The following is a 27983-nucleotide window of genomic DNA, read 5'->3' as shown; positions in this document are numbered from 1 at the left end:
CCTGGGTGCACTTTCCCCTAATGGTTCTCTCTTTAACCATTAAAAACCCTTAAGATACAAATCCCCATGATAAAACTCTGCAATAGTGCACATCACTCAACCCCAAAAGTCGTTGAAGTGCACAACCCCCCCCCCCCCCCCCCCCCAAGAATTTGTCCAAGGTCTCATCCAGTTACTTATTACCTAGCTTTGTTTTAGGGATCTTGTTGCACATGGATTTAATTGTATCCTAGGTTTTCCCGCAGTTCCAGATTATAGTTTAAATTGAGGTTAGGGTGCCAGATAGAATCAATAAAACATGCAAATACTTCTGAGGAGTGTTTTGGCATGCTTCTTGTTCAGTGTCTAGAAGGTAATGAGATGGTCAGAGGTTTGAGTGCTTTGGCAGGAACCCAGTCTGTATAGTGTATAATATTTTTAGCTGTTAGGAAATATAGAACTCTTTTTTGAGGATGCAATAAAACAGTTTGTAATGTTACTGGTGACAAAAATCCCTTTAATTATTTGGGTTAATAGTGTCCCTATGTTTTATAGACTAATATAATTAACCTCATTCACCATGTCCACATCCTAGGGAAACTGTTTCCCTCCCTTCTCCACCCCCATCAGCCTCTTTCCCTTTTATTTTTAAATTATTTTTATGTTTGATATTTTTGCTTTAATATTGATTTTGGGCTATTCTGTCGGTGTAATAGTTTAATGTTTTGTAGGTATCACAGCTAGAACATTTATTGCAGAGCTAGTGGTTTCTATGCAACTGTCAGACTGTAATAACATAATTTTTGTATTTTTAGTATACAATAAAATGCTGATAAATTGACTTTTTTAATGTTTACTTACAGGTTTTCAATGCAGAAACAGCAGAGCTGCTCGGTTATCATCAAGTGGAAATAGAACAGAAATTTCCAAAAGAAGGGTAATGAAACTTCACTATCAAATTCCTCTCTGCTTTTAGGATGCAGTGGTAATTCTATCAAGTGCTTTAGCAAAAAGTCAGTTATTTCAAAATGAAAGGAATATCTACCATCTTAAGTGCAATCCCTTAACAGGATTTTCTCTGAAATTTCTCTTTTGCTCTGATGTGAATGCATATGTCCTTTTATTTCAGTAATTTTAACATGATTTTTTTTATACGATACTACCCTAAGCAGTGTACAACCAAATTGTCAATATATAGGGATCTTCATTTTCAGTTATTATTTTTTAAATTTAAAAATGTGACTCATCAATTTTCTGGGTAAACACCGAAGGTTAGTTTGGACAGAAACCAGAACAATAAAACAATAAGCAGATTTTCCCACTCAGCAGCATCCCTTTCTACTCCCATCCCCAGCATGTCCTTTTCACCTCCCCCCCCCCCCCCCCTACAATTATAAAAACATTCTTTCTTACTAGTGGTGGCTCCAGACTTTATTTATACATACTTGATTGATCACCTACCTTACAATTGTAGTTTAAGTTTTAAGCAATGTGCAATAAACATTTTCCAAATGCAGATAACTAATATATCAATAAAGTAGAATAACTAAATCATACATCATTAAACTAAAACAGAATAAAATCAATTCAAATTATATATAAAGAAAAGAAAATCAAACCTAATCACAATCCTCCACAATAATTGATCCTAATCATTAAATACTAAATCAAATATACATACAAGTCCATATTTCAAAACCCATTTAGATGGATAACATAATAGTGATCAGTCTAAATTACTTACCTGGCTATATTTAGCCCTTATCCAGGTAAATACTAGAGTTTAGCCAGATAACTCAATCCCTCCCTGGAATGCCCTTTTTTTAATCTGGCTAACCTAACAATATCTGGCATTAGACCTGCTTCAAAGCAGGCCTAAAGTTATCCAGCCACATGAGGCCGGTAAACTTTAGGCCTAACCAGTCATATTCAATCACTGGCCAGTTAGGGTTAAAATTATCCAGCTATATGGCAAACTGTAGCCTGTTAACCTTTCCTTTTAAATGGTTTAGGGCCGGATTTTAAAAGAGGTACGTGCGTAACCCTTTTAAAACCCCCCCCTGCGCGCGCTGAGCCTATTTTGCATAGGCTCGGCGACACGCGCAAGCCCCTGGACGTGCGTAAGTCCCGGGGCTTCGCAAGGGTGGCGTGTTGGGGCATGTCGGGTGGGCGGCGCGAATTTCGGGGTGTTCCGGGGGAGTGTCGGTGTGGCGCGGGGGCATGGTCGAGGCCTCCGGACCAGCTGCCGGGTCAGGTGATGGCGCGCCAGCAGCCCGCTGGTGCGCGCAGAGTTGCACCTCCCTCCGGCAGGCGTAACTTTATCAAAAAAGGTAGGGGGAAGGTTTAGATAGGGCCGGGTGGGTTAGGGAGGGGAAGGTGCTGGGGGGGGGGGGGTAGTAGAAGGAAAATTCCCTCTGAAGCCGCTCCGATTTCGGCGTACGATTTCGGAGCGGCCTCGGAGGGAACGGGCAGGGCTCGGCGCGTGCAAGTTGCACGCGCGTGCACACCCTTGCGCACGCGCCGACCCCGGATTTTATAAGATACTCGTGGCTACGCGCGTATCTTATAAAATCCGGCGTACTTTTGTTCGCGCCTGGTGCGCGAGCAAAAGTGCACCCGCATGTAGATTTATAAAATCTACCCCCTACTGAATATTGCCTCATAAAAAAGGATAAAACTAAATAAAAAAGCTGGATTGAAAAGCTTGCAAGAAAAGAATAGTCTTCAGGGCTTTTCTAATTTTCAAATAATTTTTCTCCAAACGTAGATCCAAATGAAGAGAATTCCTAAGTCTAGGGGCAAGATAAGAAAAGCTGACCTCTCGGACAAGGTAAAATAAGCAATTCTTGCTGAGAGGAACACAATAAAACTTGGTTTGTAAGGAATGATCAGGCTAGAAAGGACTTCTCTCTGCTTCAGCAAAATGCTCCCTGAGGCTGCTGTGCTCTGCAGCACTGCACGTCTGCTTTTTTGTGGAGCCAGAGAGCTGGGAAGAGCATCTTATGAACATGGACTGCTTGAAATGTGTTGGCAGCATCAAGAAGCAGGCCCTTTGGCTGCTTTGGAGGAGGGAAAGGAGAGGCAGACAGGTACTCTTCAGTGCCACATCAGCGACACTGAAAAGTGAGTACTTTTGCTGGGGTGCAGGACTCGAAATCTTGCAGGTGCTTTAGCCCACACTGGCTTCCAACATTTGTCGAAGGCCTTGACACTGCATCTGCAGCTTAGGAGCTGCTTTTTAAATAGTCTAAAATTAGGGTGAAAATGTGTTTTAAACAGATTATTTCTTGTGGAAAAATCCAGGAATTCATGGGTGAAAATCGGTTTAAACTGAAACCAAAGGACCCGATCAATACAATAAAACAAATAAAAATAAGCATAAAAGAAAACAAACTAGCCTATGACCTTACAACTAAGCTTATAAAACAGCTATACCCATCCTCAACTCCTCGCCTCAGCCCACCTATTTCTTCCAATATAACCCAAGGAAAACAAATTAGCAGCAAGATGAAAATACAGTCAGTCGAAGAAAATTAACCTTATCCAAAAAAACACACCTTGACCCCAGGATAGATCCATTTCACACCCCGATGCATCAACAAGAGGGTGGAGAGCTCATCTGTTAGATTTGAAGACACAGGGCTTGTGGTCTTCAGTGGAAATGACTTTTCAGATCAACTTGCTAGATTTGAGAGCAATAAAGAATGCAGTGCACACCTTTGTGCCTCGAATTTGGGGAAAAAGATTTGATACATAACCAAGTAGCTATGTTTTATATAAACAAAGAAAGGGGGGGTCAAGTTCCAGTATGCTGTGCAAGGACGTGCTCCAGATTCTGGGCAGAAAGCATTCCATAGAGCTACAAGCAACTTACCTTCCAGGAATAGTGAACCCAGAAGCAGACAGACTCGGCAGGATCTTTCATCCCCATGAGTGGGCTTTGCATTATTTATTTATTTATTGGTTTTTATATACCGCCGCTCATCAGAGATATCACGTTGGTGTACAGAGAACTACATAACATACGCCATAGCGTTATACATAAAACAAGATGATAATAGTTGAAAATGAGTACATGAAACAGCTAATGATAGTAACAAGGTATAACTTAAGGCAAAACTTAAAGGTAACAATAATAACTTAAATTGACGGGGAAATTTGAGGGGGTTGGGCAGGAGTGAAAGAGTAAGAATTGGAAATGCGAGGCTATAAATGGCGTTGAGTCTTAGAAAAGGCACGAGTTGGCTATAAAGAGTTTTATTCTGACTTATACTTGATAAAGAGCAGAAGTACATATGCACAGGTAACAGCCTTTACTCGTGCTGCATTCGCAGGTTATAAAATCAGGATTTAGGTACATGAATGTTGGCCCCGCACTGGAATGCCCAAGATGCATTTATCCCTCCTCCCCCTTTTTTTTTTTTTTTTTTTTTTTTACACAGGAAAAGTTATTTGCGCACCCATACTTGTGCAAGATTTATAAAATAGTAATGTGAATAAACACTACTTGCTCCCACATCTATTTGATGCATGTGCATTGCTTTTAAAATTCATGTTTGTTTGTATCTGAGGCAACAGAGGGTAAAGTGACTTGGCCAAGGTCCTAAGGAAGAGCAGTGGAATTTGAATCCTGGTTTTACTGGTTTGTAGCCCTCTGCTCTAACCACTAGGCTAACTCTTAAAATTTATCTAAGTAAAAATGTAGAAAAACATTTTCTGTCGGTATTTTTCTTTCCAAGGTGACTTCATTCTGATTGTATGACAGGCAAGGAATTTGGGAATTACCATTGAATCAGATTTTTCAAAGTAAATGTTTAAACAATACAAAAATAATTTTGGAAGCTTTGTATGCTTTACATATTTAACCATATCTTGATTTGACAGACTTTCAAACAGCATTATAGACAGTAATAATGCCCAGCATCGATTATTGCAATTATGGATATTTGGTCCTGCCTCAATATACTGCAGAGGCATTGAAGATAATTCAAAATTCTGCTGCTAGGATTTTGATGGAGACCACAAGTTATATTACCCCTGTACTAAATTTTACACTGGCTGTCGGTTGAGTACTAAATACAGCATAAAATTCTTACTATGATCCACAATGCACTGAGTGAAGACTTTCCTGTCTGAGTTAATTCTGTGCTCAAAATTAATCGCCCAGTAAAGAATTTGTGATTGGAGGTACAATGTTTACTTGATATTCCTAGTCAAGAGATCAGTTAGATTCTCAGAATTGAGAGAGATGCTGTTTTTGGTTGCAGAAACAATGTTGTGGAAACTGTTTACGTAAAAACAAAGTAAAAAGCAAGTTTGCTTACCGTAAACGGTGTTTCCGTAGATAGCAGGATGAATTAGCCATGCTGTCTGGGAGCGTCGTTGCGCGACCGGCAGGCGGAACTTCTCCTAGAGTTCAAAGTTTGAACTCTGTGCTTCTGCGCGGTGAGGTTCCCGCGCAATTGTATCATTTACCTCACTCTCTTGTTTCAAAGCGAGAAAAATATACAAAGAAAATAAATGTATTCAGTACATATGTATAGACTGTCTAGGGAGGAGGAGGGATCGCATGGCTAATTTATCCTGCTATCTACGGAAACACCATTTATGGTAAGCAAAATTGCTTTTTCCCGGTGATAGGCTGAATTAGCCATGCTGTCTGGAAGTCCCAAGCTCCCGGGTGGCGTCTAGATGTTTACCCTATAGGTTAGGACGCCCACCCGTAGACCAGCTTATACGGTAGACAGTCTTATGTTTTTGTCATGATTGACAGGATTGCAGAGCCCATGGCCGCGTCAGAAGCGCTTTGCTATTGTAAGCAGTAGTGTACTGTGAAGTATGTACTTCTCTACATACTGTGAAAGTATGTAGAGAAGACCAAGTTGCCGCTTTGCAAATGTCTATCAGTGAAACATTTCTGTAATGGGCGACTGATGTTGCAGTTGCAGTTGCTCTGATTTGGTGAGCCGTAGGCTTCGTTTGTAGTGGCAGATTACGCTTGTTGTAGCAAAACGTAATACATTGGGACAGCCAACTAGCCAAAGTCTGCTTGGTGACTGGTTGGCTAGGAACATTTGGGTTAAAAGAGAGGAATAATTGAGATGGCCTGGATTCCGAATGAGTTCTTTGTTTATAATAGGCCAACGCTCTTTTACAGTCTAAGGTGTGGAGAAGTTTATCTCTGTCGTTCTGATGAGGTTTTGGCTTGAAGATCGGTAGAGAAATGGTCTGGTTGATATGAAATGCCGATACCACTTTTGGAAGAAAGGTGGGATGAGGACGAAGTGTGACTTTGTCATGAAAAAATTGTAAATACGGGGAGTAGTGAACTAGTGCTTACAATTCGCTTACTCTTCTTGCTGATGTTACCTTACTTGGAAAACAGTTTTCTTAGTAGCGGTATTTGATATGACAGGAGTCCATAGGTTCGAAAGGAGGGAACATTAGTTGTTCCAGTACTATATTGAGATTCCATGGTACCGGTGGTTTCATAACCGGTGGCCGGAGATGTAGAATACCACGCAAGAATCTGGAGATTAAAGGGTGGTTAGAAATAGGTAGCCCATTTTTGAGTATTATGAAAAGCTGCTATTGCGCTAACGTGCACTCTCACTGAGGCGTAGGCGAGACCCACTGTGAAGAGAGTATGCAGGTATTCAAGGAGATGTTATCTCAGTAGAGAAAGGATCCAGGTTCTTTGGTCTGTACCATTCTACATACCTGCGCCATTTCCCTGCGTAGTTATGCCTAGTGGACAGTTTTCTGGATTCAATGAGAACGTCTTCAAGGTGTGATGAGAGCCCCAGATAATTCAATACATGCCTTTCAGTCTCCATGTGGTCAGGTAGAGGGATTGATGTATTGGATGAAGAAGGGATCCCCCTCTTGCGTCAGAAGTTGGGGATGATCTTCTAATATAATCGAAGGGCGAATGGATAGTCGCTTGAGATACGGATACAAAGGTTGCCTCGGCCAAGATGGGGCTATGAGTATCATGTCCGCTGCATCGTTGATGCATTTTTGTATTGTTCTGGAAATTAGTGGAATGGGAGGGTAAGCGTAAAGTAGTCCCTCCGTCCATGGAATGAGGAAAGCATCTGGAGCGTAATGGAGTTTGCTGTGATAGATTGAGCAAAATGTTTAAGTTTGTCGATTGCTCTCTGTGGTGAACAGATCTATTGTTGGAAATCCCCACTGATGGAATATGTTGGCCACTACATCCCGGTTCAGTGTCCATTCGTGTAGGTGGAAAATTCTGCTGAGGCGATCCGCTGTTACATTGTCAAGGGAGGTAAGTGGCTTGAATCGATACTTGGTTGGATACTGCCCACGTCAGTATGCGAAGCGTTTCTCGACAGAGGATCCAGGAACCTGACCCTCCTTTGTTTATATAAAACATGGCTACTTGGTTGTCTGTGTACACCATGATATGTTTTCCTCAAAGCTGGTCTGAGAAGGTTTGAAGTGCTTTCCAGATGGCTCGAAGCTCGAGGAGGTTGATCTGAAGATTGGACTCCGGTAGAGACCAACGGCCCTGAGTCTTTAAGGTGTTGAGATGGGCTCCCCAGCCCTTCCGTGAGGCATCTGTAGTGAGAGTGACTTGATAGGGAGGTCTCTGAAATGGTGCCCCAGAGTTCAGGTGGTTGATATTCATCCACCATTGAATGTCTGTTCGCATTTGTCTGGTGAGGCGTACTCTGGTTGATAGTGGCTACCAGAACTGTGACCACTGGTTCTTGAGACCCCATTGTAGGCTACGCATGTGGAGTCTTGTATATGGGACTACATGGATGGCAGCTGCCATATGACCCAACAGTTGAAGAACCTGTCGTGCCGATGCCTGTGATTGGGTGAACAGACGTTGTGCCAGAGAAGAAAGAGTTTGTATCCTGTCCTGTGGGAGGTACGCCCTCTGATGAACCGTGTTTATGAAGGCTCCAATGAACTGGAGAACTTGAGTAGGTTGAAGGTGGGATTTTTCGTAATTGATTTTGAATCCCAGTTTCTGAAGACAATTAATTGTTTGAAATGTATGAGTCTTTAAGGTAGTCGGATCTGAGGCTACTAACAGCCAGTCGTCGAGAAAGGGAAAAATCTGTATCGAGAGCTGTCGGAGATGAGCCACCACCACCACTAAGCATTTCGTGAACACCCTCGGGGCTGAGGAAATCCAAAGGGTATTACCTTGAACTGGTAATGGATGTTCTGAACTTGGAAACAAAGGTATTGCCAGGAGGAAGGGTGAATGGGTATATGGGAATAAGCATCCTTCAGGTCTATGGAACATAGCCAGTCGTTGGGTTGCAGGAGGGTTGAGAGATGATATCTTGAATTTCTCTTTTTGAATGTGTTGGAGATTTCTTAAATCTAAGATGAGTCGAAGTCCTCCTGATTTTTTTTTTGGAATGAGAAAATATGGGGAATAAAATCCCTGATTGAGTAGCGAATTGGGAAGAATTCGGATGGATCTGTGTGTTTGCAGACTGACTAATTGTTCTTGTAGATCTGCTGCATAAGTTGATATGGTGTTGAGAGAGGAAATCTGTGGAAGTTTGGGAAGAGTCAGCAGATTTAATCGGTAGCCTTCCTTTATGATGTTTAGCACCCAGCAATCTGAAGTAATGCTTTCCTAGTTGGGATAAAAATGTTGAAGGCATCCTCCTATGTAGTGGGGTGGAGGTGTCTCTGGGTAACTCAGAAAGACTGAGTTGGTTTTGATGGTGCTGCGGAGTTGGTTTTGGCGGACGTGGTTGGCAGGGTCGGCCACGAGATGCCTGTGGTTGTTGTTGAAAACGATGTTGGTAATACTGAGATCTGTATGTGTTGTAGGGTCTAAAGGGGGTTCTTCCGTAAGGTCTTCGTCGATATGAAGGATAAAAACGTTTAGCGGAAGAATGTGAATCTGAAGAAGTCAGAGATTTCACGGCCATATTCTGCTCCTTGAGAAGAGTTACTGTTTCTCCAAACTTGGAACCAAAGAGATTGGCCCCAGACAAGGGATATTGACGAGTTTGTCATAGACATAGTCCCTTATGGAACTAGTTCTTAACCAAGCTATTCGAGCTGTTATTGCTGTCGCTGAGGAACGAGCCGATGACTCAACTCGTAAACAGAACGCAGTAAGTGTCTGAGCCCCTCCTCCATATCTGTGAATGGTTGTGGCAAAGAATTGTCTTCTGCCATACTGTGACGGGGTCACTATGCCAGTCTGAGTAGGTAGAATAAAGCCAGGAACAAAAACTCCCTGGAACCAAAGGTCTAGAAGGAGGGGGAAGAAAACCCAGGCGACACAGTAAAGGAAATACAATGGTGGCTTCTCCTGTAACCATGGAGACAAACACACAGGTGTAGGAGGTTAAGGGTGGGACTTCCCCAGAGCCAATCAGCTGGCAGAGGAGGAGGAGTTTGTAGAGTCTAAAAGGGACTCCCTAACCCAGCAGTTTTCTCCTGCTGGGGACTGAAGGAGAAGGACCATGCTACCCGCTGCGCTGCAAGACTGGAACTTTGGTGCTCCTGCTTAGATGGATGACTGGTGTGACTTCCAGGAAGGTGAGCCGGGAAATACAGGCTGTTTGACTGTCCGGATGTACAGACTTAAAAAGGATCTTGTTTGAGAGACTGCCAGTGGGTGGTTGTACCTTTGGTGAAGAGTTGATATCCCAGAGGTACGGAGGGAGGTGGCAGTTAGGCCCATGGGGGCCAGACTTTGGACTTTGAGATGAACTTCTGAAGCCAGCTGTTGGAAGTTGAGTCGCTGGCTCAGTGGGGAGGGCTTCTGCCTTCCATCCAGGCTGGGAGGGTTTAAACCCTGCCTGAGGATTTGTAAAGATAAATAACCTTGAACTTCTATTTGAGTTTTGAGTGGTCAGGAAAGCTCGGTCAGGGATTGAACCCTGGAACTGATGCAATCTTTGCAAGCATTCGAAGAGATACAGTATGACATAAAACTGATGATGTTGTATTTTTGTGGCCAGCATAGAGGAGTGATAGACTTTTATGACCAAAGTCATCCAAGGACTTGTGATCTTTCCCTGGTGGTGAATTTGCATGGAGTTTCGATCTCGTTGCCTTTAAGAGTGCCGATTCAACCACTATCGATTTGTGAGGTAATTGGGTGGAGTCATATATTGTGGAATTTCTCATCCTATATTTTAAATCTGTTTTCCTTGAAGCTGCCAAGGTAGAGAGAGGCTTTCCCCACATTTTGTGTAAAATGGCATCCAACACAGCATGTGATGGTAAGGCAGTTGGTTCAGGAGGCATTTCAAACATTTTTAGGATGCAGAGAACCTCTGCCCTAGGATCAGGGAGTTTTCCCGTTTCAATATTTAACAAAGATCCTACTTTCGCAATAAAATTAGCGTAGGATAGATCCTCGGTTCGGGAAGACCTTCCGGTGGGTCTGATGGGAAACCCGTAGATGACGAAGGGGAAGCCGTGGACCATTATGAGTGAGAAGAGTCTGGCCGATCGGGATCTGGAACTGATTTTTCTCTTTGGTAGTGGTGGAACTGTTGGGATATGTGGAGTAGAAATTGGAGATTGAGCACCCGGGTTCCTTGGGTGTAGCTCATCAAGATCCTGAAAAAATGATGACAAAGCAAGAGAAATTTGAGACATCGCATTTGACGCTAAAGTATGATGTGAAGGCGTGAGAAATGGTTCTGAAGGAGGAGGTGGTACCTCCCGAGGGAAATCTTGAGAAGGGGAACTTGGATGCACCCGGTGACTTGATTGAGATCTCAAGGAAAAGGACCAATTAGATTGAGAACTTTCCCCCTCTGAAGAAAGTATATCCACATCCGAATTGGTACCCGGTGACGAGGGCATTTGGAGATGTTTTGTCTTGGCCCTTTTCTTCACATGGCGCTCCTGATGAGATGACCCCTGGGAAGAGGAGAGAGGTGAAGCTATAGGTGGGTCATGATGTTTTGCACGTTTCGCCGTATCATGACTGTGATGGTGCACATATTGTCTTTTCCGGATAGTGTGAAGGGATAACCCCCTGAAGGAGCATCCGAAGCATTTTGCCTCTTATCTTCATCCCAAAGTATTCTAGGTGCCAGTGCTCCGTGAGATGCGCTCTGCGCCGAACACTGTTGTGCCATTGCGCGCGCTGTGCGCCCTTGCGCCGTGCGATGCGTCATGCTCTTTTGCGCCCTGCTTCGAATGGGGCCTTCTGCTCCTTCCGTGCTTCGGGGTCGGGGAGTGGGAGCAAGGGGGCACAGAGCCCTGTGCCCCTAACGACGCAGCTGACTTAATGGCTAAGGGAGTCGAGGCCTCGAGATACCTTCCAGGCCTTGGTGGCAACACCCACCTGGCCGAATCCCCTTCCCATGACGTGGGTCGACGTAGTTTAGTTTTAGTCTTCTTCGCCAGGCCCGGCAAGGAGAGAGGGGAGCGTAGGCGCGCGATTTTCTCTGCGTGCTGTCTTCGGGCCCGGGGTGACATCCAACCACAGTCTCTGTCCATCGGTGATGGACATAATTTTGCCACATTGGCTATACTTGAACCCTGATGGCTTCGGAGCCATCACGAATTGAAATTGCTTGAAATCCGAAGAAAAAATCCAAAAATGAAGAGACTAGGTGAAGGAGAAAAACCGCCCGCGTGCAGTCTTGCTCGCGGAAAAAAAGACTGAGGTAAATGGTACAATTGTGCGAGAACCTCAATGCGCAGAAGCACAAGAGTTCAAACTTTGAACTCTAGGAGAAGCTCCGCCTGCCGGTCGCACGATGACGCTCCCAGACAGCATGGCTAATTCAGCCTGCTATCACCAGGAAACTATCTTTCAGTAAACGTTCAAAAACAAACAAAATAAAAGTTGACATTTATTCAAATGGTCTTTTTTTTTTTTTTTGGCTTGAAGGGCCATATTTTTGGGCTGTCAGCTGTTTCTGGTTTATTTGTAAATTGTCTATTACTGCTATTACTGCAGTCTATTACTGCTATTTTTGTGCTCTTATAAATGTTTTAATCGGAAACTGCTTAGGACATTGGATAATGTGGCCTACAAATTATTAAAATAGACAAGTAATGTACCAAAAGATACTGCTCCTTCTGCCCACTATTGGGTCTGAAGGAAGTCTATGGGTACCAGCACCCGCCTCACTGAAATACAGACGTGGCAATTAGTAATAAAAGGAAAGTACTTAGATTCCTTGAATTCAGCGGAAAAAGCAAGTTTGCTTACCGTAAACGATGTTTCTGTAGGTAGCAGGATGAATTAGCCATGCTGTCTGGGAAGCATCGCGACCCCAAGTAGGTGGAGTTTCCTCAGCTAGTACACAGAGCTTTGACTCTGAGCGGCTGCATGGTGATGTTCCCGCACGGTTCCCTCTCCTCTTCAGTTTCTTTGTAGCCAAGCGAGAGGTAAGTTAGTCAGTGTAGTCCGTGTGACTATTGAGGGAGGGAACGCATGGCTAATTCATCCTGCTATCTACATAAACCTCCGTTTACGGTAAGCAAACTTGCTTTTTCCCGTCGATAGCAGGGCTGAATTAGCCATGCTGTCTTGGAGTCCCAAGCTCCCGGGTTGTGTCCATGAATATATGTCCTTGAAGGTTTGGACAGCAACCCTTGAAGTAGTAGACAGTCTCATATCTTTTTTAGGTGTTGACAAGACTGCTGTGCCCAGTGCTACATCAGAGGTCATTTGTTGTTGCAGACAATAATGTGACGTGAAGGTATGAATGGATGACCATGTTGCTGCTTTGCAGATATCTAATAACGGAACTTTGTTCAAGTGGGCAACTGATGCTGCTGTGGCGCGTATCTGGTGCGCCTGAGGTTTGTTTTCGAATTTGATGGAACGTTTATTGTAGTAAAATAGAATGCATTGAGATAACCAACTGGCGATAGTCCTCTTTGAAATGGGCTGGCCCGGATCATTGGGATTAAAAGAAAGGAACAGTTGAAAATGTCTGGATATAGACAGGGTCCTTTTCTTACAGTGAATCAGAGCTCTTTTACAGTCTAAAGAATGTAGCAGTTTCTCACAGTCATTCGTAATAGGTTTCGGCATAAAAATGGGTAGAGTGATGGTTTGAGATGAAAAATCGAGACTACTTTAGGCAGGAAGGTAGGGTAAGGACGAAGAGTCAATTTGTCATAGTAAAATTCAAGATAAGGGGGGTAGTTAACCAAGCCCTGGAGTTCACTGACTCTCCTTGCTGACATAATGGCTACCAGAAAAACAGTTTTCCATGTGACGTGTTTATATGGCTGGTGTCCATTGCTTCAAAAGAAGCAAGCATTAGCTGTTCCAAAACCACATTTAAATCCCATGGTACCGGTGGTTTGGTCACCGGTGGGCGAATTCATAACATGCCTTTCATGAATCTGGAGATTAATAGATGATTTGAAATGGGCAGATCATTATAATGGTCGTGAAACGCTGCTATAGCACTGATGTGGACTCGGACTGAGGTGGTAGCTAAACCTGTCTCGTAAAGAGTGTGGAAATATTGTAGTAATTGAGTGGCAGTAGCAGAGATGGGATCTATGTTCTAGGGCACACCAGTTGAGGTAGCGAATCTATTTACCAGTATAGTTGCGCCTGGTGAAAGGTTTCCTGGACGCGATGAGGAGATCTTCTACTTTTGTGGGTAAGTGAAGGTGATTCAGTATTTGCCTTTCAATCTCCATGCCGTCAGTTGAAGTGATTGATTCATTGGTGGAGGAGAGAGCCCCATTCTTGAGTTAGAAGATGTGGAAGGTTTTGAAGTAATATCAGTGGGTGTATGGAAAGTCACATTAGATATGCATACTATGGCTGTCTCTGCCATGCTGGTGCGATGAGTATCATGTCCGCCACATCCTGAATGCACTTTTGAATTGTCCGAGATATTAGTGGAATGGGAGGATAAGCATACATCAAGCCTGGTGTCCATGGAATGAGAGAGGCATCTGGGGCGAACCGTATGCTGCTGGGATAAATGGAGCAGAACGTTTGAACTTGTCTGGCTTCCGTGGCAAAGAGATCTATTGCGGGGAATCCCCACTGTTGAAAAATGTTTGCTGCCACCTCTGGGTTCAAGGTCCATTCGTGTGGATGAAATATTTGGCTTAGACTATCTGCTGTTACATTGTCGATGCCTGGAAGAAGTGGCTTGGATAGAGACCTTGGCCTTGAGAGTCCAGTGAAGTATTCGAAGTTCTTCCTGACACAGTGTCCAGGAATCGGGTCCTCCTTCTTTGTTTATATAAAACATTGCCACTTTGTTGTCGGTGTACACCATGAGATTTGAGCAGAGAACATCTGAAGTGCCTTCCAAATGGCACATAGCTCTAGGAGATTGATCTGATACATAGACTCTTAGGTCATCCATAGACCCTGTGTTTTCAGGTCGCCCAGGTGGGCCCCCCCCCCCCAATCCTTCCTGGACATGTCCGTGGTAAGCGTGAGCTGATGAGGGGGTAGATAGAAGGGGGCCCCCATCGATAGGTTTGAGGGAGAGAGCCACCAGCGAATGTCCCTTTTCATTGCTTCAGTAATGCGAATCTTGCAGCTGAGGGGCTGTAGAAACTGAGACCACTGTGTTGTTAGGCCCCACTGTAAGCGACACATGTGAAGCCTGGTGTGGGGAACCACATAGATGGCTGCCGCCATATGTCCCAGGAGTTGAAGAATTGGGCATGTGGATGCTTGGTTCTGTTGAGTAGGCTGTGCGCTACCGTTGTAAGAGTGTGCATCCTGTCTGAGGGAAGATAGGCTTTCTCTTCTACTGTATTGATGAGAACTCCTATGAACTGAAGCAGTTGGGTAGGTTGCAGGTGTGACTTTTCGAAGTTGACGAGGGATCCCAATGTTTGAAGGCAATTGATTGTGTGCAATGTATGCACTTTTAGAGTAGACGGATCGGACGCTACTGTTAACCATTTGTCCAGATAGGGAAATATTTGGATCGAAAGTTGTCTGAGGTGAGCCACCACCACTGCTAGGCATTTTGTGAATACCCTGGGGGCTGAGGATAGTCCAAAGGGGAGAACCTTGTATTGGTACTGCGTACTCTGAACTTGAAAACAGAGGTACTGCCAGGAGGAAGGGTGAATTGGTATATGGGAGTAAGCAACCTCCAGGTCGATGGAACATAGCCAATCATTGGGTTGTATCAGTGGTAGAATATTTTTGAGAGAGGTTATCTTGAATTTCTTCTTCTGAATGTGTGTGCTTGAGCAGCAGAGATCCAGGATAGGACGGAGGCCTCCTGATTTCTTTGGCATGAGGAAATATTGGGAATAAAATCCCTGGTTCTGATGTTGAAGAGGGATTCTTTGTATGGAGTTTTGAAGTTGCAGGCTGGTTAGCTCTGCATTGAGGGACGCTGTATGGGAGGGTATGGTCTGTTTTGGAGACAGGTGAGAAAGATGTGGGATGGATTTGAAATTTAGAGTAACCTTCCCTGATGATGGTGATCACCCATTGGTCCAATGTAATGGATTTCCAATTGTCTAGGAAGAATTGGAGGTGACCTCCTATGAAGTCTGGAGGTGGTGGTGCTGAATGGAACTCAAAAAGACGGTGGCTGCTTCTGCTGCGGTGCCGGTGTCTGCTTTTCCTGTCTTTGTTGTCAGAGTCTTCCCCTTGGTGCGGATTGGGATGTGGTCCTGGGTGGAGCACACGGCTGTGACCTTTTATTGGGAATAAGGTCTTGAGTATGGACGTGAATAGTACCAACGACGGATAGAAGGGTAAGATCGTTGATGTTTGTGCGATTCTGAAGGGGAGGTAAGGGAGAGGACAGCTGCACTCTGCTCTTTTAGACGTGAGACTGTGTCTGCAAATTGGTCTCCAAAAAGATAGTCTTCAGCGTATGGAATGTCCGCTAGTTTTTCATGGACATCTGTTTGAATAGCGCTCGCCTTGAGCCAAGCGAGGCGTCTAGCCACTATGGCAGAAGCGGAGGCCCTTGCTGCTGACTCAAATGATTCATAAATGGATCTGAGTAGATGTCTGAGACCTTCTTCTAAATCCAGATATGGTTGTGGAAGGTTGTTGTCTTCTGAGAGGCAGAGCGGGCACAGCTTTTGTAAAGTCTTGAAGAGGTACTGCGTGGTATAGAACTGATGGTGCTGTATCCTAGTTGTCAACATTGAAGCATGGTATACCTTTCTTGCAAAATCATCCAAGCACTTACTTTCTTTGCCTGGTGGGGCATTTTAATGTAACTTTGAATGTTTTGCTCTCGAGAGCTAACTCTACCACCACAGAATGATGAGGAAGTTGAGCTGTTTCGAATATAGATGAATTACGCATCTTATATTTTATGTCAATCTTTATGGATGCTGCCATTATGGAAAAAGGAGTTTTCCAGATGTTTAAGAGGACATAGTCTAAGACAGAGTGCAGTGGTAAGGCAGTCGGTTCCACAGGGGATTCAAAGATTTTTAGAATGCCCATCATTTCTGCCCTAGGATCTGGGACCTTTCCTGTTGGAACTTGGAGGTTACCTACTTTTTCAATGAATTTAGCACAGGTAAAGTCCTCCGGAGGGGAATAAGGCTCCGTGTACCCTCAGGAGGATCTGATGGCATTCCTGTTGAAGAGTTAGAGCAAGTTGATATCTGGGAAGCAGGGCTCGTTGGTTGTGGCCCAGGTTCCATAATGGGGTCCACTGTGATAATATCAGGCCATGGAGGTAGAGAAGCCTGCGGAGAAACCCATAGGTGGTATTTGCTTTCCCTGTTCTAGATCTTGAAAAAAGGTAGATAAGACTTCTGAAAACTTTGTCATTGCAGAAGCTGCAAGGGTTCCTTGAGGAGGTATGTGCAGCCTAGTTTTCTTAGGTTTAGGAGGAATGGTAGGCAATAGGATATGCTCAGTGAGGTACCCTTAAGGTTCTTGGATTAATGACCGGAGACAATTTCTTGGACCAAGATACAGCGGAGAGACTGGAAAAGGAACATTCACTCAGAAGAGATTGTTCTGAGGAATAGGATTCCGGAGTAGAGAGAACTTCCACATCCATTTCCTGGCTGGTTTTTGAGGAACCAGGGGAGTCATCCTGATATTTCCTTTTTTCAGCTCTTTTCCTAGGAATGTGCTCCAAAGACGGTGTTTGCGTCTTATGATGATTGTGGTGTAGAATTTTTCTTCTTTATAACCTCTGTTACTGGTGCATCGTGAGGCAGTCCTTGCTCCATTGATGCACTTGTAGATGGTTTTTGTGCCGTAGATGCGCCATGTCTTGAGACGTGAAGGCGCCGTGCGTCTGCTTTTTCAACGCAGAATGGGGTTCTTTTGACTTCAAAGGCCGAGAACCCAGTGACGCATCACCACTTCCTTTCGCCTTCCGTCCCATTGCCGGAGCCCCGGCTTGAGTCGAGGGTTTTGAGGTTGTTTGAAACCCTGGCCCTGTTCTTGGGAGGCTTCGTCTGGCTTCAGAGGGGCCTAGGGAAGATGCCTGCTTTCTGTGGGCCTTACCCGTCTTCGCTGGTCCCGGCGAAGAGTGGACTGATGTTGGTGGGGCATAGAAGCCCGTCTTCAGTCTTTCCATTTTTGCTGCCCATTGACGTTGGGCCCGTGGAAACATGCAGCCGCAGTCTCTACACGACGCTTGGTTGTGATCTGGGCCTAAGCAAATGTAGCAATAATTATGTCCATTGGCAGTATTTGAAACCAGATGTCAGGAAAAATAGCTAGAGGAAAAAACCCCGTGTGCGATCGGCTCATGGAAAAAAAGAAACTGAAGAGGAGAGGGAACCGTGTGGTAACATCACCGCGCAGCCACACAGTCAAAGCTCTGTGTACTAGCTGAGGAAACTCTGCCTACTTGGGGTCGCGACGCTTCCCAGACAGCATGGCTAATTCAGCCCTGCTATCGACGGGAAATGTACATTCACATTGTCACTTGAACATTCCAAAAGAACCTTAATCCACTATGTCCCAATGTAGAGGATAGCTTCTTAAAAAATTTGGGAAATAATGGGTTAAGATTCTGGGTCTTGGGAGAGCATTGTTCAATCCTAGGCAGTAGCTTTGGCCTAGTGATGCCACCTAGGATCTTATCAAAGTCCTGGTAGGGATGACAGCAGTTATGGTGCTTCCCTAGATGCTTGGTTCATAAGAGCCAAGGAAGCACAAGAGGGCCACAGAGCCTCAGGGATAGTAGTTCATCACCTTCAACAGTTAGGCCGGGTAACAGTCTGTGCAAAAGATGGCCTAGTATTATCTTAGACCATGGTATTCTTAGGGGCTTATTTCACTATAAGGGAAGGATGAGTTATGCTATCTCCTAGCAAGCCAAGCTAATAGTCAGGTACTGACCTTTCAAAGGCAGGCCTTTCCCAAGAATTGGGATGATCTTCAGCTAGTAGTCCTCGGGGCAGTGTCACTGTGCCAGGGTCCATGATCTAGAATGCATATGAGACTATTTTAGCAATCTGTTGCACTAATTTGCCTCATCCCAGGATTACCAATGCTAATTGCAAGGACTGCTAGAAGTAAGGAGGAAACCAATTTGGTGGCTACAGCCTTACAATCTGCAATAGAGTTCCCTGATTGGGATATAATCATTGCGGACATCATTATGGGGGTATGGGGCATGCTGCCAAGGCTAGGTGGCCCAAGGGCAGTGGCCAGAAGAAGCACCGTGGCTAATAAATAGGTTAGAAACAAGAAGTATCAGATTAGCTCTCCAATGCTTTCTCCTTCTAGTAAGGGTGAAAGCAGTCAGTCTTTTTTTTTTTTTTTTTTTTTTTTTTTGGACAATGCCACAATAGTGACACATGTATACATGCAAGGGGCACTCACAATTATTTAATATTGCAAGAAGAAGTCCAACCTTGAACAGGCAGAAGAAAGTCCTCTACATTCAGCAGCATATATAGTAGGGAAGTAAAATTTGCCAAGCCAATATTTCGGTTGAAACAAGCTGGAATCGGTACAATGGAAACTGAGTCCAGAAATCCTTCCAAATGAGTGAGTGATGGGGTTGTCCAGTGCTGACTTAATGGCAACATGGGTGAATGCCAAGGTTGTCATGTTCTTCAGCTGCAAGCTGGAGCCAGACCCTTAGATGCACTCTTATGCAAGTGGCCAGGCCTGAGTTCACTCTTGTCTTCCCACAGTTGACTCTTAGGCAGAATTATAAAATGAATAGAGGGCCCACAGTAATATTAGTAGCCCCAGTCTGGTTGAGGAGGCTTTAGCACGCAGATACAGGGAGGCTACTGAGCAGGACCCTGCTGTTCTTTCCCTAGGAGTTTTTTCTGGCAATGGAGACTCAGCTCCATTCTTTTACAGCTGGCACCTCAGAGGATAAGAGCATAAGAGAAGAGTATTCCTTGACTGAGAACTCAACCATGTTAAGAGATCAAAAGGCCTTGACATTGTTGGCAAACATCAGGATTTGGCAAATTTTTGAGGATTTCTGCAACAAGCAGGGATTCTCCACCATGGAAGTCTGCCATATCACAAATTTTAGGCTTTCTACAATCAGGCCTGGTTGAGGGTCTGGCCTCTTAATTCCTTAAAGGTCACGGGGCAGAGTCAAAGGCGCCCAGGTGGCAGAACACCTGGATGTTAGGCAGTATCCGAGAGGGGTAAAATAGGTATTCCTGCCATTCAGACCAGAAGTCCTTCAACTTAGTCTTAAGGGCCTTAGTAAGGCTGCCCTTCGGACCAATAAAAAGGCCTCCATAAGGGACCTATCCCTGAAGACTTTAGTGGCATTCTGCTAGACAAGACATCTCAGAGTGGCCGGTCTTCTCATGTAGAGACCCATGCTTGGACATCATCTCAGACGTGATTACTTTTTGACTGGTGAATTCCTTTCTTCCAAAGGTGATATCTGCCATTCATATTAACCAATCTGTTTTGCAACTGGCTATGAATAGTAGGGCTGCAGGGAAAGAGATGAATGTTGACGACAGTTGGATGTACGATGTATACTATTGAAGTAAGAGAAATGAAACGCCTTTGGAAAAACAGATGAGTGGTCTCTTTTGGGGAAAAATCTAAAACCACTTTAGCTAGATGGATTAGGAAAACTATAGCTTCAGCTTAGAGGCTGTTGGGCAGGTAGTTCTGCAAACCCTCTTTACGAGGGCACAAGCAGCATCATGGGCCAAAGCATCCTCAGTCTCTTCGGAAGAAATCAGCAGGATCGCCACATGATCTCTTCTGCACTTCTTCCCAAAGTATTACAGGTGAGACATGCAAACAAAGGCAGACTCCGCATTTGAAACGGGAGTCTAAGAACAGAAAAAATTGCCATGCTGGGTCAGACCCCAAGGGTCTATCAAGCCCAGCATCCTGTTTCCAACAGAGGCCAAAACCAGGCCACAAGAACCTGGCACTTACCCAAACAATAAGAAGATCCCATGCTACTGATGCAATTAATAGCAGTGGCTATTCCCTAAGTAAACTTGATTAATAGCCATTAATGGATTTCTCCTCCAAGAACTTATCCAAACCTTTTTTGAACCCAGCTAGACTAACTGCACTAACCACATCCTCTGGCAACAAATTCCAGAGCTTTATTGTGTGTTGAGTGAAAAAGAATTTTCTCCGATTAGTCTTAAATGTGCTACTTGCTAACTTCATGGAATGCCCCCTAGTCCTATTATTCGAAAGTGTAAATAGCCGAGTCACATCTACTCGTTCAAGACCTTTCATGATCTTAAGGATCTCTATCATATCCCCCCTCAGCCGTCTCTTCTCCAAGCTGAACAGCCCTAACCTCTTCAGCCTTTCCTCATAGGGGAGTCTTGAACAGATTTGTCTTCCTTCCACCTCACCAAGGGGAAGCTTTAGTAACTCCGTATGTAATGACTGGCCTAGCAGGAAGATAGGAAGGTTGTTATGCTTACTTAATTTTCTTTCCTTGAGTCCCGCTAGATTAGACCAGATCCCACCCGGGAAGACCAAGGAGGAGAGATTTATTTTTAAAAATGTATATCCCGCAAGCTCCATTTTTCGCAGTGGGTTACAATAAAAGCATACATAAAATGAAAACCCACAGTCACATAATTCAAAAACAATGCACCATTTAATCAACGATAATACATTAAAAGGAGAAGGACTGAGTTACATAAGATGAATTTCAGAGAGACATAGGACTTGCACCTACTAAGGAAATCTAGCTCTCTGAAAACTGTCTGAAATAGATAGGTCTTTAGCTGTACTTTAAATGATTTAGGACAAGAGATTAAATGTAGGACTGCGGTAGTGAATCCCATAACTGGGATCTGCAATGGAGAATTCTTGATCATGAACTTCAGAGGCGTGCCTCAAGCAGGCCACAGTCAGCGGATTACGGCGATCTCTGTAGATGATTATAAACGGAGACTGAAAGTCAAGGCAGAGACTACATCAGAGTTAATAGCTTTATTGATCAACATGCAAACCTTGTATTTCACTCTCCATTGGATTGGCAGCTAATAAAGGGATTTTAAAATAGGAGTAATAAGTCTGGACTTAGCTGACTAGATTCCTTTTGAATATTGACCTCTTAGAATCCTTGTTCAGTGTATTGCCAGATAATATTTTTGGGTGTTAACTATACAACAAATTACAGTTCTTACCAGTACATTATAATATACTTTGATTTGATTTATTTGCTCTGTTAAATTTTACTTTTGTGTTTTTGTAGATGGGTAGAGCAAGACCCAAAGGAGATTTTGCAGTCTGTCTATGAATGCGTAGAGAAGACCTGTGAGAAATTGTCTCATCTGAATGTTAACATTACCAACATAAAAGGTATTCCATTATTGAAGCACATACATGTACCAATAATTAAAGCAAAAGTACAAACGTAATTTGGTTTTGATTATTGCCCTCTTAAAAAGTACCCATAGAAACTTGTTCCTATGTTTTTCTGTTGGGATTTTCAGGGGAAAATCTAAAGCTATACACATTGTTGCCTCCCCTAACTTAACTTCATCCTAAGAACCCTTCCACCATATGCAGGTAAAGAATGATCATCTTGAAACAATACACATAATTTTACTCAGACAGATAATGAGCTATTTTCCTAAAAAAAAAAAAATAGGCAAGGAGGAATGGTCAAAGATTTATGATGTTTAAGCATTTATGTTTATTTTCTTTGAAGATTGTCACCACACAACATTGGATTATAATGCTTTGTATCCCAGGTATAAGAAGTGGATTTCTGCATCCCCACCTTAATGTTTATGGACCTTTCCTCCAGTAACTTGTCCAAACCTTTTTTTAAAAGCAGCTACAGTAATAGCTTTCACCATATCCTCTGGCAACGAATTCAAGAGCTTAATTATGCATTGACTAAAAAAAAAAATTCTTATTAGTTTTAGTAACTTCATGCTGTCCCCTAGTCTTTGTACTTTTTGAAAGAATAACCAACTGATTAATGTTTACTCATTCCACTCCACTCATTATTTTATAGACCTTAATCATATCTCCTCTCAGCTGTCTCTTCTTCAAGCTGAAGAGTCCTAACCTCTTTAGCCTTTCCTCATAAGGGAATTATCCCCTTCCCTTTATCCTTTTGTTTACCCTTTTCTGTATCTTTTCTAAGACTGCAAACCACAGTGCTAGCAGCATCTTCTTTAGAAATCCAAATGATCATTAAAAAAAAATGAACCCAGCCAAACACCCTGTTGTCTCCATTCCCATTACAATGATAAAAAATCTTGAACCACCAATAACTAAAACGATAACTGAAATCGTAAACCTCTCCCTCATGGAAGGAAACTACCCAGAATGCCTAAAATCGGCAATCATCAAACCCATTCTGAAAAAGAATAATCTTGATCCTGAAAACCCAATGAACTACCGACCCATATCAAACCTCCCATTCATTGCCAAAATCATTGAAAAAGTCGTCCACACACGACTCATTGACTACCTAGAAGAAAACAACATCCTGCTATCCGCTCAATTTGGCTTCAGAAAACAACTTAACACTGAAATCCTTCTACTAGCAATGAACTACTTCGTACTCAAAGGTTTTGAAAAAGGCCACAGCTACCTGCTAATCCTACTTGACCTTTCTGCAGCCTTTGATACAGTAAATCATTCCATCATGATTAACCGTCTATCCGAAATTGGAGCTAAAGAAACAACCCTACAGTGGTTCTCTTGCCTATCTCAAAGATCCTACCAAGTACTACTCAATGGTTCCCTCTCAAAGAAAATCAATCTAAACACAGGAGTTCCCCAGGGAATCTGCTCTGTCAGCGACGTTCTTTAACATCTATCTACTTCCATTATGCCACTTCCTATCTAATCTCAATCTGACACACCTCATCTATGCTGATGATATTCAAATATTAATCCCAATAAAAAAATCAGTAGAAGAAACTTACAAATTAACAGCAACTTACCTAAACAATATAAAGGAAATACTAACCAACTTAAAACTCATCCTCAACTTCGACAAGACTGAAATGATTTTATTAGACAGAAAAAACAACTCTCCTCAAATACCACCACTCAACCTAATGAACCAAAGTTCAGTTATATCTCCAATCAACCATGCCCGCAACTTTGAAGAAATAATCGACAGAGAACTTTCTTTTAAAAACCAAATCACAACAAAAATAAAAAAACGGATATCATAAACTACTTACTCTCAGTCATTTAAAATCTTTTCTTTCCAATAATGACTTCAGAACAGTCTTCAATTACTAATTTTTTCCAACATAGATTACTGTAACTCACCCCTTTTCAACCTACCTCTAAACACCATTCGCCCACTACAGATCCTATAGAACGCAGCTGCAAGAATCCTCACTGGATCCAAAAAGCACGAACACATCAATACTTATCTCACTACACTGGCTACCAATAAGATTCAGAATTGAATACAAAGTACTATCCATCCTCCATAAACTTATATATGAAAAACAAGAAAATTGGCTAAGTTAATCTATAAAACTACATACCCCAAATAGAAACCTCAAATCAGCAAACAAGGGACTTCTAAAAACATCTCCTACGCATTCCAATCAACTCACCTCAACCCAAAAGAGCAATTTCTCTAGGTAGCCCAAAACTCTGGAACTCCCTCCCAACTGAACTCAGAACTCAAGAAAACCTAAAAACATTAAAAAAAAAAAAAAAAAAAAAAAAAAGCTAAAAACCTGGTGGTTCAACAAAGCATACCAACTCACCCAATGAACAACACAACAACTTCTCCCTCCACTTCAACCTGAAGATTAAATGAACTTATCACAACTATGGGCTAACTATGAAGTTAAACGTAAACCAGAACAGTAATTAACTAACATTTGTTTCCCCTATGTTTAACAACAGTTTGAACCTTTTTAAAACTCTGTTTATCCCTTAACATGTAACCTTCATATTTTGTAAACCGTTATGATGGATTTATAATGATGAATTCGAATGACTGTATATAAAACCGGAAAGAGATAGATATAGATAGATAGATATATTATAGATATATATATATAGAGAGAGAGATATATAGATAGATAGATAGATATATAGATATATATAGAGAGAGATATATGTGTATATATATATAGAGATAGAGATAGAGAGATAGATATAGATAGAGATATATGTGTATATGTATGTGTGTGTGTGTGTATATATATTTATTGTGATGCAGTACAACCTGGCCCAGGGCAGAAACAGCTAGGATATAGGAAAACAGTCACAGCCAATGCCAAACCTAGACACCAGAGGGCGAGCAGGAGGGCGGTGCGAACTACAGTTCCCAGGTTCCCTGAACCGGCACCTGATCCCTGGCTGGAGAGTGAGCAGGAACAGGAGGAAGAAATAGGGACTGATGCCTATGACTCAGCAGAGTCCATAGAAGCAGCGGAAGAGGGCGTGCCAGCGTGGTGAAACTGGCCACAAAAGCCCAGCTATGCAGAGTCAGGGGAGGGAGATGGAGTAAAGCTGTGGAGAGGAAAGCTCCAGCTGTTCCTCTATGGAGGTGGAATAACCAGGAGGTTGAGGGATGGTCAAACACTGTGTTTGTACAAGGAGGGTTGAGAAAGGTTGGAAAGGAATTGTTTTAAATGCTGTTTAATTCTGGCTGGTTTAGGCGAACCTAAGTGTTTAGGCTTGGGCAGGCTAAGACAACCAGGCATTACTATATGGGCTGCAGCTGGTGAGGCTACAGGACCACATTAAACTCTTTTGTGATAAAGACCTTTTTCTGTGTACTGTTTGGGAGTGTCAGGACTAGGCCTGGCACTCTGACTAGAGACTTGGAGGAGTCCATAGCAGCGGTGTGCAGGAGCTGGGCAATTAGACAGGAAGTGGTATAGGAGCGGAGAGGTATCCCTGAAGCCCAGCAGAGCCCACACAGAGTGCTGAGCGGAGGGGCATGATCGTGACACATGGTGGCAGCAGTGGGATTGTTTGGAACTCGCCGACCGAAGAGCGGGCCCAGCGCTTAAAGACTTGTGCTCCTACTACTCGACTGAAGGCATGGCATCAGAGGAGGTGCTGAAGTGGATGGCAGCACAGATGCAGCAGCAACAAGAGACCATGCAGCAGCTGATTAGGCGCATGATTGAACACCAGCAGCAACAGCAGCTCCCACTGATCCAAATGTTGGAGGAGCCTCGCAAGGTTACGCAACTCTGGGCGGCCCAGCAGGCTATTGGAACAGCAGGTACCCCACACCCGATGGCAGGGGCTGGCGGAGTAGGCCAGATGGACCCCATGCACGGTATCCACTTGGAGAAGATGGGACCGGGGGACGACCCCGAGGCCTTCCTTGTCACATTTGAGCGAGTGGCTAGTGTGGCGAGTTGGCCCAGAAAACAATGGTCGGCCAGGTTAGCCCCTTGTTCAACGGATGAGGCCCAAGCTGCCTATAGGGCTTTGGCAGCTTAATCACAGACTGAGGAGATTCCATTACTTTCCTGCGCGGGAACACACGCGCAGCCGCAGAGAGCAAAGCTCTGTACTCTGCTTTGACAAGCTCCGCCACCCAGGCCTGATTGAAAGATCCCATGACAGCATGGCTAATTCATCCTGCTACCTATGAAAACATTGTTTACGGTAAGCAAACTTGCTTTTATCGTGCCTACAGGAAAGAGGAGAGAGAGAGAGGATTATTAACTATTTGTTGGGTGAAAGCCCACCACGCTAGTGATACATGAATCTATAGAGGAAATGCATTGACAGATTATGCAGCACAAGAGGTTGCTCAGACAACTTGTCAGCCAGTAGTAAAAGAATTAGTGCAGACTAGAGCACAAAGGGAAACAGGATTACGAACAGTTCAGCAATTGCAGGAATCAGTGACAGCGGAAGAGGTAGTGAAGTGGAAAGCTGCAAGTTGTTCGTTTACTAAGAATGTAGGCTGGGTGCATCCAGCAGGAACGTTGTGTTGTGCTTACATTCAGGGAGTTTGTCCATCAACAAAAATCTTACCATTATTTTCAGGTGAATTATTTAAAATAATTATGCATACAAGAATAGCATACTATTATAGTAAATTTCTCACCTAATGTGGGCAAAATTCCACTGACACATCAAAATCTTATGTTATAGCAATTTTCAAAAGCCTACTTCCACAGATAAAGTGCTTTTACATGCATAAAGCTCAGCATTAAACATGTAAATGCTTTTGAGCATCAGGACGCTAGCATTAAACAGTTTTCTTTGTGACTCCAACCAAAGACAAAACATGCAAATACAATTCTGAATTTAGAAGGAGCGAGAAATAACATTGCTGATTCCAGAGGCATTGTTATGGCAAACAATGTTATGGCAAACAAGAATGGTCAGTGTCCAGGCAAAGATCAGAGACAGGTGGCAAAGAAGAATTGTCAATGTCCAGGCAAAGGTCGGGGCCAGAAGTCAGTCTAAGGGGAGACTGGGAGACAAGGAGCAGGACTAACACAGTATGACAGACAGGCAGAAGGAATTAGAAGAGACAAAGCAGGACAGCCTGGAGAGACGAGGCAGAAAACAGGAACACAGGAAGCAGCAACACACAATGATTTATTTATTTATTTTTAATTTTTCTATACCGAAATTCCTGCATTAGATACAAATCATTCCGGTTTACAGAGAACAGGAACTCGCCCGGGGCTTTTTACATTAAAACAGTTAGACATGGCTTATGATGCAGGAGACCCATTGCTGAGGTGGCGTAGGGACATCCAAAGTGTCACCAAACATAACAGCAGGGCTCTATCCCAGCCTTGAATTCTGTTTCACATCAGCTGTCTCTATCTGACTTAATATCTATGCTGTGGAATTCCATTGCTCGTGACCAATCCAGCCAAGGCTAACAGGAATCTGGTCAGTGGGAGCATTTCTAAATTTAAACATGATCCCAGTGTTAGCAGCAAAAAGGACACATGTCCTATTTGTCACTTTCTGGTATGTTCTCACTGTATGGCAATATCTCTAGCAGACTATAAGGCTAATAACCTCATTCCCATCTTACCCCTAGATTCATCAAAATGCAATAATGCATGGATAACTTTTTTTTTTTTTTTTAATTAAAGCTGTTGGAGTTACCAATCAGAGAGAAACAACTGTAGTCTGGGACAAGAAAACTGGAGAACCTCTGTATAATGCCATTGGTAAGTGCAGTAACAAAACCACTCTGATGTTCCTTTTGTTGGTATTTTTTATATTTATTTCAAATAACTTTCCCATCCACAGTTCTAGGTGGGTAACAAACATACATATTTAAAACATATAAATATCAATCAATAAAATTAAAAACTGTTAAAACACTAAGTTTTATCCATATTTTTTACTTGGCCCACTGCAAGTTGTTGTTTCCTCTTAAATTCCTATTTGAAAATCAATTCGGTATCTATGTGCATAAAAAAAAATACATGTGAAACCTAATTTTGCTTATACTTTTATATGCATAAGTAGACATTCCAGGGGGTTGAGCTGAGATGGGCAATATATTTATATATCTACTTTAGTTTTTCAAAAGTATGCTTGAAAATTCACATGCATAAAGTTAAACTTGTTACATAGTAACATGTTGGCAGATATAAGTCCAAAATGGTCCATCCAGTCTGCCCCGCAAGTTGTTTAGTGTTGTAACTGCTGCTATGTGCAGGTT

The 27983-nt window shown here is 43.1% G+C and overlaps 1 protein-coding gene across 5 annotated transcripts in view; it reads left to right on the top strand.

The window, feature by feature from the left end:
* The window catches only part of GK (glycerol kinase), a 381644-nt gene that overhangs the window by 37720 nt on the left and 315941 nt on the right, over positions 1 to 27983 (top strand). For all 5 annotated transcript variants that reach the window (XR_003856985.1, XR_003856986.1, XM_029603081.1 and 2 more), the window contains exons 2-4: positions 843 to 916; positions 21576 to 21682; positions 27406 to 27483. Coding sequence is in view for 3 of the 5 variants with exons in the window: in XM_029603081.1 (XP_029458941.1) it covers positions 843 to 916; positions 21576 to 21682; positions 27406 to 27483 (259 nt within the window). In the remaining 2 variants the exon portion in view is untranslated. The remainder of the gene's footprint in view (positions 1 to 842; positions 917 to 21575; positions 21683 to 27405; positions 27484 to 27983) is intronic.

Source organism: Rhinatrema bivittatum, chromosome 5 (assembly GCF_901001135.1).
Source record: "Rhinatrema bivittatum chromosome 5, aRhiBiv1.1, whole genome shotgun sequence".
NCBI classification, from domain to species: domain Eukaryota; kingdom Metazoa; phylum Chordata; class Amphibia; order Gymnophiona; family Rhinatrematidae; genus Rhinatrema; species Rhinatrema bivittatum.
Note: the sequence above shows the minus strand (reverse complement) of the source record. Positions and strands in the feature narration are given on the sequence as shown.